General features: G+C 37.7%; 1 protein-coding gene across 1 annotated transcript; it reads left to right on the top strand.

Moving 5' to 3' along the window:
- The first annotated feature begins 6,178 nt into the window (after positions 1-6,178).
- Positions 6,179-8,743, top strand: LOC107879573 (probable flavin-containing monooxygenase 1). The gene is made up of 3 exons (XM_047395265.1): positions 6,179-7,021; positions 7,115-7,298; positions 7,632-8,743. Exons 1-3 carry the CDS (start codon positions 6,804-6,806, stop codon positions 7,998-8,000), a joined length of 771 nt encoding a protein of 256 aa, XP_047251221.1. The 5' UTR covers positions 6,179-6,803; the 3' UTR covers positions 8,001-8,743.
- The last annotated feature ends 4,599 nt before the right edge of the window (positions 8,744-13,342 follow it).

Here is a 13,342-nt window from a genome sequence, read left to right as displayed (position 1 = left end):
TCAACAATGAAGCAACTTCTTTAGGAAGAGATCTTCTAAAAGCGATTGATAAAAGATGCTCCATCAAAATGTGGGAATCATGACTCTTTAAATTGGAGATTTTGCATTTTTTGATATCAAAACATCTAGAAATATTTGATGCATAGTTATCAGGAAACACAACATTTTTTAAAACTTTTAGGAAGATATCTTTCTTCTCTTTCTTCATGGTAAAGCACGATGAAGGAAACTTAGAAGAATTAGGATATGGATGAAACTTTTCTCTAATTCCCATTTCTTGCAAGTCTTTATGGGCCTGCAAATTGTCTTTTGATTTTTTTTGTTACCAAGTATAGTAAACAATACATTATCACAAACGTTCTTCTCTATGTGCATTGGATCAAAACAATGATGAATAAGTTGATTCTCCCAATATTCTAAATTCCAGAAGATACTTTTTTTCTTTCATTGTTCGGCACCGATCTCACTTGTACCATCATCTCAAGGCCTCTTTCGACTCTCCTCAATTTTCCTTAGCAAGGTTGAACCTGATGGTGGAATAGGCGCAGGTATATGCTCCTCAAAACCATTAAAGGACTGTTTGTTGTACCTATATTTGTGATCTTGTGGCAAATACCGACGATGTCCCATAAAATAATTTTTTCTACCAAACTTAAGTCTCGTAGAATCTGTGTTAAAGTTACATGATGGACAAGCAAATAATGTATGTGTATTTCATCCAGACAAGTTGTCAAGACCTGAAAAATCGCTCATGGTCCACATTAACGTAGCACGCAATCAAAACATTTTCTTAGTTGAGGAATCTTAAGCACTCACACCTTTCCACAACTGATTCAACTCAGCAACTAAAGGTTTTAAGTAAATATCAATGTTGTTACCAGGCATTTTAGGACCAGGAATTATCATCGACATGATAAGAGAAGTTTGCTTTATAAAACACTATGGAGGATAGTTATAAATGTACAACATCACAGGCCAAATGCTAACAGTAGAGCTTAGATTCCCAAATGAATTGAAATCATCCGTAGCTAAAGCAAATCGCATATTACGAGTTTCTAAAGAAAAATCGGGATAGAATGAATCAAAATATTTTCATGATTTGCCATCTCTGGGATGCCGTAGTAAACCATCTGGATTAGCCTTTGTAGCATGCCATTTCAATAGTTCTGCAGTTTTGGAGCACACGTATAACCTTCTCAATCTAGGTACAAGTGGGAAGTACCACAACACTTTTGATGGCTTTAGCTTCCTCTTCTGTTGGTCATCAATTTCAGCATTTGTACCAACATTATTGTCATCTGATATATACCTAGAAGTATTGTACTTTTTGCACTTATCTCTATTCATATCCTCGAATGATCCCCAGTATAACATGCAATGATTCGGACATACATCAATCTTATCATAGCTCACCCAACCTTTTGATCATTTTTTTGACTCATAAAATGATGATGGTAGTTTTGCATGGGGAAAAACATCCTTTAACAGGTCAAGAATCATTGAGAATGTTTTATCGATTGCACTACATAAGACCTTAATATGATAAAGATGAACAATGAATGACAATTTACTATATTTTTCACAACCATCATAAAGTTGTTAATTACCATCCTCTAACTCCTCCTTAATTTTATCTCTCTTCTTGACTTTGATCTTTAGCACCCCAATGATGGTCATTATCTGATAAATTTGATGGACCAGAATCTTAAAAATTATTATCATCAAACACATCAAAAGCATCATTCAACATATCTTGCATCGGATATTTTCTAACCGACTCAAATTGTAATCTGGATGTTGATGCTACATTAGAAACTACACGCTTTTTGTCATGCATCAATCAACATGTGTACTTTTTTGGAAATCCCTTTTGAAGAAGATGATTAAATACTTCAGTTCTATTAAGCATAACAAAAAATCCACATGTAGTACAAGGGCATGAAATTTTTCCATCTACAGACACTTTTGAAAAGACAAAGTTTAAAAATTGGACTACACCATCTGAGAATTCTTTTGATTTAATTGGCTTCCGAATCCAACTCTTGTCAATCATACTGTATTGAAGCAATATTAGCAACTAGTCCCTATTGTTGACAGAATTATTAAAATCAACAAAGTTACAGCAAACTACAAATCTATCACAAAAATTAAAAATACTATCATCAACGAGGATCAATGGCAATAAAGACTAAAGAGAACCTATTTGGAAAATATCCATAAAATAAGAAAGATATGAAAGGAAAATCACCCAGAAAATGAAGAGCACACATCGTTTATTCAACATTCTAGGTGAACCAATTTACTTGATCTACTTTCCTTATCATATTCACTTGACCCATTTGCATAAATGAAGAAGTCCCTCGTCACCATTTGCATAAATGATCCATTTGCATCAAATTTTTGTTGTCGAAGCTTTTAAAATAATTTCAAACCAGTAATCATGTACAACAAGAAATGGGGCAACAACTTGTAACATTATATGCGGCAAACAACAATCCATTGTAGTTCATGAATGACGACGGAGACACCAACAAAAGCTCATCAAAATTACAGACTTCATAAAATTCAAATCTAATTTTCATTCTTGAGAACTAGAAAACTCAACCCATCAAAATCATCAAAATTCTCATTCATAACAACTAGAAAATTCACAAAACACATCAAATTACAATTTTTATAAGCTCAAAACTTCAGTAAACAAGAAAAATATTGAACCTTATTTTCAATTTTAACCTTAAAACTAATAAATTGCAAAGATTTATTACCTCTGTTGTTGCAATCGAAGTACTTCTACTTCTGCTGCTATCGAAGCTACAAATATTGACGAAGAAATAAATTTCCAAAAACCTCAAGAGAAAGACGCGATTTGCATTTTGGGAAATCTAAGCGTACAATATATTGGGGGGAAATGTTTCTTTTAGTTGAAAATTCTGTAGAGGTGGGACTTTAGTATTTTTGGGACAAATAAAAAAAATAGGGAGGAAAATAAAAATATATTTACCCGCCTCTATTAGCTACGGTTATTTAGCCACACTTTTTAAAGTGTAAAAAAACTTTCATTTTTTATTTAGTTTAGCCACGGTTTTTATAATCGTGGCTAATAAACCGTGGCTAAATGACGAATTTTTGGTAGTGCCTATCATACTTTCTCAATTTACTCAATTTGAATAAAATTATAAATATTAATCACTACCGAAATTGAATTCGGACCAACTCTATTAATATCTTATTGAAATCACTACCGTGTTCATCAGTACAATAAGATATTAATCTTATTCATCTTTATCCTTTATATTGTACAAAGTAGATCAAAATAATTATTACACCAAAATATCTACAATATTTTAAAATTGGAGTTACAAATATAAATATAAACATGATTAAACTCATTGTCTGTTTATATCAACTAAAACAAAAAAATAAGACATTTGTAGCATAATGTTTATAAATAACAAATGATAAATGACCTTTACTTTCCCATTAGCACAATATGCTACGTAAAAGTACAATAATATTTGCAGTAAGAATTTAAATATAATGAATTTGAAAAAAGCAATATTCATAAGTATTTGATTTATTGAATTTGAGTATTGCCCATTGAGCATCGGCCACGAGATACTCACCCAAATTTTGATCTTCGATATATAACTTTTGAGATAGTAATTTTACTGTCGGGTAAATTTCATACGTAGTTATACAACTATCATTTACTTACTAAGGTCACTTAACTATCATTCCTAATCCTAATACAATATCACAAAACTTTTAATATACTATTAAAATCACGCAATCTAAATTATAAATTAATTGTTAATCATAACATATAGAAATATAGTATAGACAAATCAAGTGTTAATACTAATAAATAGAAATATAATGGATTAGTAATTTAGTATCATAGTTTATTAATTTTTGAAATCATATTATTATCTCACTAAAATCTAAAGCAACAATACTTGCAATGCAAGAAAATCAACTATCTAATATCAATATTAGTTTCTTCATCTTTAATGTATAACTTGTAATTTTTTATGTTATTGCTAAAATTCTCATTGTACATTTTGACCAAGATAAATTTTTATAAGTCTTTAAAAATGTATGACATATTAAAAGATCACTAACTTAAATTTTCAAAGAGTACAAATTATATTTTTTATAAAACATAAAGTACATGAATACTGGCTTATAAAATTTTCACCAAACATGTAGAAAAAAAAATTATGTGACATAACCTCTATATTTAGTTGACTTGATAAATCAAAAAAAATTTATTCTAAAATAATACTCACTGTAAATTGAGATTCTAGTGATTATCACAACAAGATAAGTTGTGGCAGAAATCACTTGCACAATTCATCTTCTCCAACATGTTATTGCAAAAATTAATTAGCTTTTACTGAGTGTAGCCTTCTTATACAGTGGTAAATTATTATGACATTAGAACTCCTAGATTAATTGCAGTTGGTACAATATTCTTTTCCATATATACGTATATAACTGTTAATTGATTATTCATTTTCTATTTATATTTCAAAATCAATTTTGTCATGCCTCCTTAATTGACTTACATTGAATGAAATCATAAATTCTTTTTGTTATATAAATATTTATTTTATGTTAATATTTCAATTGCATATATTCTAATTTATTAGTAACTCACACCTATATTTTATCAAATAAAAATATTATAAATTTTTATTGATATTTTTATTATTAAGAAATATTTATTCCTAATTCATTTTATTGACCTGCATATTTAAATTTTTATATAAGATAATTTAATCTTTTTAAATTAATTTTTGTTCATCAAAACAAAGTATTTTTTTAATATTTAATTATTTTAAAATCTGAAATTATTGTTACAGACATTAATTGGCCAATTAAAGAATAACTTGGTAAAGCAAAATTTTATTTGACTTCGAATATTAATTAGGACTATGTAATTTTAGTAGTTATTTTTGATAAACATTATGCAATCTTTTCTGTGTAGTAATATTCATTTTAGAAAAAATTCAATATTTATTTATTTTCAATTTACCCTCCTTTTAAATCCAAGACTATCATTTATTTATTTCCTAATATGGAATGACAGTGTAATTACTCATTGATAGTTATTCTTAAATATGAAAATCATTTCATTAAATATGAATGCATATTATTTTAAATATAGATTACTTAAAATATATCAAATAAAAATTCTCCCAATAAATATGAATGCATATTTTTTAAATAAAATTTCTTGAAATATATTGAAATAAATTTCTTCCATTTTGTAGATCAAAGTTACCATTTGAGTGATCACATCTTTTTCATAATATTTTTAAGTTTGGAATAACTCTTTGATTATTATATTTTTTTTCCATATAAGTTGTTTGATTCCTAATTGGTTATTCTCTTAATTGATATTTCTTGATACTTTCTTGATTGAGTCAATTGTAATCAAATCATAAATGTTCTTTTTATATAATATTGTTACTTAAAATAATTATATACACATTTTGAGTGATGACATATTTTTTATAATATTTTTAATTTTGAAAGGACTCATTTGTGACAATAATCTTTTTCATATAAGTTACTTGATTATTAATTAGTTATTCTCTAATTGATTTTTTTGGTAATACTTTCTTGATTTACTAAATTTTAGTAAAATCATAAATATTTTTTAAATAATATTATTATTTAAATTAATTGTGTATATTTTTTGAGGGATAACATCTTTTTCATAATATTTTTTTAATTTGAAATGACTTTTTGATTATTATAATCTTATTCATATAAGTTACATGATTACTATTTACTAATTAATTTTTTGTAATATTTTCTTGATTTACTCAATTGTAGTAAAATCATAAATATTTACTTTTTATAATATTATTATTTATGTTGTTTAAATTAATTGTTCATATATTTTAAGGAATGACATCTCTATTGAAATATTTTTTATTTTGGAATGACTTTTTGGTCATAGTAATTAATTGATTATTCACCAAAATAAATTTTGTTGCCAACAAAATAGATTTTTGTTGTCAAAATACCAAGTGGCTAGTTCTCAATATGCCACTTGGCTTAATTTTAGGCTAACTTTTTTGTTTTATTATATATATAGACTAGATATATAGAGGGCAATTCAAACTCTCTACATATCTATGTATGAATGAAACCCATCATCCGGGCATATTATTATAGTATATTCAGAAAGGAAAAAAAATAGCAGTAGCAATGGCAGAGAAAGCAAAAAGAAGGAGGTGATAGATATAGCGGCCTCGATCTTGGAATGCAAATATGCAATTTCCAAAGGATTTGATCCAGTCGCGTTCGAGAGTCAGAGAGTAGCATTGGAGGTTTTGGGACACCAAGGCCCTTTTACCTGTTCAACAGGTTGGAGGTTAAAAGAGTGAACTAATTCAAGTTCCACGGTTATTGGGTTCGATCTGGGCAGTGCAACAGCCCAGCCGCGCGCTTGACCAAACTGACTGTAAGAGCAAGAGAGACAATCGGTGTTAATTAAAATTGTTATAATATAACCTCCCCAATTATTAGTAGAATACAAACCTTATGAAAACGAGAAATACACAAATAAAGCGATTTCTAAGATCTAGGAGAAAGACTATCTAGTACGAATTAATTATTTTTACGACGTTAATCAATGATTTTTGTTGGTTTGCATGCGAAAGTTGTACTGTTAATTATATGGGGTTTGACCGGTCAGTTTAACGATCAATAATCAATATAATGAATGTCTCATGGTTGGTTGAAAATTGAAATTGCAGGTATATCAAGTTGATTTTGTAATAGTTTGCATGGGAAGGTTCAGCCGAGTTCCAAACATACCAGAATTTCCTGGGAACAAAGGCCCTGAAGCTTTTGAGGGTGAAGTAATCCATTCAATGGATTATTCCAAAATGGAACCCAAAACTGCAACCAACTTTGTCAAAGGAAAACATGTAGCTGTAGTTGGATTTCAAAAATCAGAAATAATGGACATTGCCATGGAGTGCTCTACGGTTAAATATGGCAAGTTCCTTAATTAATTCTACCTCTTCATTGTTTGTTTATAAACCATCAGTTTGATTATATTCTTGGGTTGTTAATTTGCACTAATGTATTAAAGTTACGCAGGGATTGAACGTCCATGCACGGTAGTTGTCAGGACCCCACACTGGAACCTTCCCGATTTTTCCCCATGGGGATTCCATTTGGGATATCTCTACACGAATCGATTCTCCGAACTTTTGGTGCATAAACCTGGTGAAGGCCTTCTTCTAAGTCTCCTTGCCACAACTCTTTCACCATTGGTAATTGCTTTTCTTTACTAAGTAATTATTTTAAGACCCAGCAACGTATGACTTACTTCGATCTCGTTCATCCTAAATTAAGATATCTCTCTTCTGAGGTAAGTGAGAAAAATAAATACAAATATTGCTGCTAAAATAACAAAAAGCGACACGTTCTAATAAAGTAATAACTACTACTGTCTTTTCTCAAGGTATTCCCATCCATCCCAAAGCCGTATATGTTTAGTTTTGCAACAATAAATGTTCATATTGCTACCTTATCGGAGTTTTACTCTTCCTCTCACAAAACTAACTTGCAGTACTAATAATTTCATTTGTATTATTAATTTACAGAGATGGGCCTTCTCAAAATTTGTAGAAAGTTATATAAAACGCAAAAACAGGCTTGGACAACATGGAATGGTGCCAGAGCACAGCTTCTTAAACGATTTGAGTTCATGTTCACTTTCTGTGCTGCCGGATGGCTTCTACGATAGAGTTGAGGAAAGAAGTATCAAGCTCATCAAGAAAGTAGAGATTGTTGGATTCTGTAAAGAAGGTATCTTGCTCAAGGGTCAAGCTGAACCAATAAAATCCGACTTAGTCATACTCGCTACCGGCTTCACGGGAATTGATAAGCTCAAACACATTTTTGAATCACCAAAATATCAGGAATTCATTGCAGGCATAGATGATTCTGCTGCAGTTCCCCTCTATAGGTGAGTAATAAAAGAATACTTTTGCAAGCATACACCAGAAATTGGATTATCCATCCCGGAATTCCATAACTGGCAATAATTGGATTCTCAGAAAGTACAACCAATCTATACACATCGGAAATAAGGTGCCGGTGGCTGGCAGAGCTTCTTGATGGAAAATTCAAGCTACCTAGCGTAAAGATGATGGAGAAAGACATAGCAGAATGGGATAAATACAAGAAAAGATATTCTTACAACAAGTACTATAGAGGATCGTGCATTGCTGCGTTGCATGTTTGGCACAATGACCAGTTATGTAAGGACATGGGATGGAACCCTAAGAGGAAAAAGGGTTTTTGGGCTGAGGGGTTTTGGACCTTATGGACCAATGGATTACATCGGCTGATATAAAAGAGTTATGTTTACTTTTATTTTTTAACGTTAAGAGACAAATAAACCCGTGATTTGAAGTTTGTCGTTTTCTACCATAATCTCAAATTGATAAACAATTATTGGTCTTAAGACTAGCATGCTTTGGATCAATTATATTAATCGGCCATATGGTGCTCGAATGTGTATTCAATTGCCAGGCCCCTATCTGGTGCTAGTTATGAATTAGCCAGGTTGCTATCTGCAACAGGTGATTTGAAATTGATGTGATTGATTTTATATTTTTCAAAGTATTTCTAAAGCATGACACAATCACAACTTATAGGTCGTGCATTTGAATGTTTCAGAAATCATTAGTGTGTAGGGTAGGACCCTTCAATTCCTCTTAACCCTGCCACGGCAGCAACCCCCATGGAACAAACACTACGAGGCAGTAACAACAACAACAAACCCAGTGTATTCCCACCTAGTGGGGTCTGAGGGGGTAAGATGTACGCAGTCCATACCTCTACCTCTGAAGAAGTAGAAAGGCTGTTTCCGATAGACCCCCGGCTCAAGGCACGAGATACCACACAAACACATAGTAAAGCACAGAAGCAGATTACATAACATAAATACGGCACCCATAAGTAATATAAAACAGAGGAGAGCAGAGGAAAGCACACAGATTCGTAATGCAACATGGAACACGGAACACGGAACACGGAATCATAACAAGAATAAAACCCCCACCAAGTAATTCCCTACTCTAGCGACCCAAACTAGCCCTAGTCCTCTGCCGTAATTCGCGTCCTCCAGACCTTCCTATGTAGGGTCATGTCCTCGGTGAGCTGTAACTGTTCCATGTCCCGCCTAATCACCTCACCCCAGTACTTCTTCGGCCTACCCCTACCCCGCCTAAAACCATCCAATGCTAGCCTCTCACACCTACGGACCGAGGCATCCATGCCCCTCCTCTTCACGTGTCTGAACAATCTCAATCGTGCTTCCCGCATCTTGCACTCCACTGAAGTCACACCAACCTTCTCCCGGATAGTCTCATTCCGAACTCTATCCCCTCTAGTCAGCCCACACATCCAGCGCAACATCCGCATTTCTGCCACCTTTATTTTTTGGATGTGGGAGTTCTTAACTGGCCAACACTCTGCTCCATACAACAAGGGCGGACGGACTACCACCCTGTAGAATTTGCCTTTAAGCTTGGGCGGCACCTTCTTATCACACAGCACCCCCGACGCGAGCTTCCACTTCATCCATCCCGCCCCAATACGGTGCGAGACATCCTCGTCAATCTCACCGTTACTCTGGATCACGGACCCAAGATACTTGAAATTATTCCTCTTACATACCTCCTGTGCTTCCAGCTTCACTACTACCTCATTCTCCCGCCTCACGTCATTAAACTTGCATTCCACATACTCTGTCTTGCTTCTGCTCACCCTGAACCCTTTAGACTCAAGAGTTTGCCTCCACACCTCTAATTTGTCATTCACACCCCCTCGAGTCTCATCTATCAGAACTACATCGTCTGCAAAAAGCATACACCACGGCACCTCCCCTTGAATACGCCGCGTTAACACATCCATCACCAACGCAAACAAAAAGGGACTAAGAGTAGATCCCTGATGCAATCCTGTCAGAACAGTGAAATGCTCTGAGTCTCCTCCCGCCGTCCTCACCTAGGTTTTTGCTCCATCATACATATCCTTAATTGCTCTCATATATGCCAGCGGTACTCCACTCACCTCCAAGCATCTCCAAAGCACCTCCCTGGGGACTTTGTCGTAAGCCTTCTCCAGGTCGATAAACACCATGTGCAGATCCTTCTTCCTTTCCCTATACTGTTCCACCAACCTTCGTACCAGGTGGATTGCCTCCGTCGTCGAGCGGCCGGGCATAAATCCGAACTGGTTTTCCGAAATAGACACTATCCGTCTCAGCCTCACCTCAACCACTCTCTCCCAGACCTTCATAGAGTGACTCAATAACTTAATCCCCCTATAGTTATTGTAACTCTGAATGTCCCCCTTATTCTTATAGGGAGGGATCATGGTACTCCACCTCCAAGCCTCGGGCATATTTGCCGTCCTGAAGATTTCATTAAACAATCCAGTCAACCACCTTACACCAGCCTCTCCAACGAACTTCCAAAACTCCACCGGTATCTCATCCGGCCCCGTCGCCCTACCCCTTCGCATCCTGCGGACAGCCTGTCTAACCTCTTCTACCTTAAAATGTCTACAATAACTAAAATCCCGACACTCCTCTGAGTGCTCCAGTTCTCCTAACACAATAGCTCTATCCCCTTCGTCATTCAAGAGCCTATGAAAGTACGACTGTCATCTCTTCTTAATGTGGCCATCCTCCACCAACACTCTACCGTCCTCCCCCTTAATGCACCTCACCTGATCGAGGTCACGACCCTTCCTCTTCCTAGCCTTAGCGAGTCTAAACAACTTTTTCTCCCCTCCTTTCCCCTGTAACCCTGCATACAAGCTCTCAAAAGCGGCCGTCTTAGCTGTCGTGACTGCTGACTTAGCCTCCTTCCTCGTTAGCTTGTACTCTTTCCTGTTTACCCGCTTCTCCTCTTCGTCCTTACTTTCCACCAACTTAGCATACGCCCCTTTCTTGGTCCCCACTTTCTTCTCCACCTCTTCATTCCACCACCAATCCCCCCGATGGTGCCCGGCCCGGCCCCTAGAAACACCCAACACCTCACTTGCATTCTCCCTGATGCACCTTGCCGCCCTGTCCCACATACTATCCACGTCCCCCCTACACTCCCACACCCCCATTCCCGCCAACCTCTCTCCTATCTCCCACGCATTCACTGGCGTCAGGCCGCCCCACTTAATTCTAGGTCTACACTCCTTACTCCTCTTTCTGTTCTTCTTTATACCCAAATCCAAAACCAAGGGCCTATGCTGGGTCGAAAGATTCTCACTCGGTATGACTTTACAGTCCTTACACAACGCCCTATCCCCTTTCCTAAGCAACAAAAAGTCAATCTGGGTCCTGGCTATCGCGCTTCGAAAGGTGATCAGGTGCTCGTCCTTCTTCGGGAAGCCCGAGTTCACCACCACCAGCCCAAAGGCCCTCGCAAACTCCAATAGGGTCGCCCCCTCTTCATTTCTCTCCCCAAAACCAAAACCACCATGCACATCACCAAAGCCTCCCGGTAACGCCCCGATGTGCCCGTTGAAATCCCCTGCTACAACAATCTTCTCCGAACTAGGCACGCCTCTCACCACCTCCTCAAAAGCCTCCCAAAACAGCATCTTCTCCTCCCCCTCCGATCCCACTTGCGGCGCATAAGCACTACAGATGTTCAGGGTAAACCCCCGAATGACCAACTTAATAGTCATCAACCTATCGTTGATCCTCTTCACCTCCACTACCTGACCTCTAAGCTCTTCATCTACTAAGATGTCAACTCCATTCCTACGCCTCTTGCTCCCAGAGTACCACAGCTTGTAACCATCCACATCTCTAGCCTTAGACCCTACCCACTTGGTCTCTTGGACACACGCAATGTTGATCCTCCTTTTCCTAAGAATCTTCACAAGCTCTATGAACTTACCCTGAAGGGTCCCTATATTCCAAGACCCAACCCTCAGCCTACCGTCACTATCTACACGCCCTCTACTACCTCCCCCGCGCCCAAACCTTGGCCTCCCTCCCACTTCCGCCCTCTCCTCATCCCCCGCCCCCACCACGGCCCCACGCCCCAACCCCCTCGGACATGACCCTATCCACCCATTACCGCCCACAGCCACAACTACACGAAAGTATAAGAAAATATAAAGATATACACGGTGGTAGTATCAAAGCAGCAGCAAGGAAATACAAGGCTCACACAAATTCAAAGAAATACTCCCGAAACAAAACTATACTCAATTAGGGGGCAAACCCCACTAGACTCAACACCCACAACCCCAAATACAGATTCCCAGCCGACAACCCAATCCAAAGCAGTGCAAGAAACGACCACAGCAACAGCAACAACAGACAACAGACAATATCCACAAATCCCACGCAAGTCAAGGTACAGGGGCTACTACTAGCATAATACGAAGAATGAAATATGAAATAATGAAATAAAATGAAATATTGAAATAACGAAATAACAAAGGTTAGAAGTCACCGGATTACGCTTGTAGACCAAGCCGGAAACCAATCCCAGTATTGACCGGCTTCCGGGGGATTCCGGTGCTGAGATGGAGCTGCGGTTGCTGGAGACGGAGCGGCGGCTGAAGACCGAGTTTCGGCTGTTGGAGACCGAGTTGGCGGCTGGAGACCGGGCGGCGGCTGGCTGGAGGTCGAGGTGGGGGAGAGGGCTGGTGTACCCCGCCGGGGGGAGGGGGGGTATGGACAGAACAGGGTGGGTGGGGGGGTATGAACAGCGGGGGCGGGGAGGGGGGGAACAGCTTGGAACCGGCGGTCGGCGACGGAGGGTGGCGGGGAGCGGCGACGGAGGTCGGCGCCGAAGGTCAGCGACGGCGACGGGGGCCGGGGACCGGGGCGAGAGGGAGGGAGAGAGGGTAGGGAGAGAGAGAGAGCCGTTAGAGAGAGAAAGCCGTTAGAGCGGCGCCGGAGATCGGTGCCGGGGACCGGAGGTCGGCGCCGGGAACCGGAGGTCGGGTCGGGTCGGCGCCGACGGTCGGCGACGGCGACGGGGGCCGGGGACCGGTGCGAGCGAGAGAGAGAAAGAGGGTAGGGGGAAAGATAGAGAGCCGTTAGAGAGAGTACTACGAGGCAGTAAGATATGTTTAAATATTCCTTGATTTGGCGTCGACAAATCTAATAAAGAATTGTTTGTGCGATCTCTTCTTGCTGTCCTGATCTGGTGATAGCTGGAATGGAATGGACCACTATGATGTTACAATTACCAGCAATCCATTGTTCAATAATGTAGATATGGAAATCATTCACCGAATCATGTTCTAACTAATTTTTTTATTTTAATTCAGATCAAGT

Source organism: Capsicum annuum, chromosome 8 (genome assembly GCF_002878395.1).
Source record: "Capsicum annuum cultivar UCD-10X-F1 chromosome 8, UCD10Xv1.1, whole genome shotgun sequence".
Lineage (NCBI taxonomy): Eukaryota > Viridiplantae > Streptophyta > Magnoliopsida > Solanales > Solanaceae > Capsicum > Capsicum annuum.
Note: the sequence above shows the minus strand (reverse complement) of the source record. Positions and strands in the feature narration are given on the sequence as shown.

Coding starts and splice junctions, on each gene's coding strand:
- LOC107879573 (XM_047395265.1), top strand. CDS start 6,804: ATGGGAAGGTTCAGCCGAGTTCCAAACATACCAGAATTTCCTGGGAAC. Junction 7,022..7,114: donor TCTACGGTTAAATATGGCAA/GTTCCTTAATTA, acceptor AATGTATTAAAG/TTACGCAGGGATTGAACGTC. Junction 7,299..7,631: donor CCACAACTCTTTCACCATTG/GTAATTGCTTTT, acceptor ATTAATTTACAG/AGATGGGCCTTCTCAAAATT.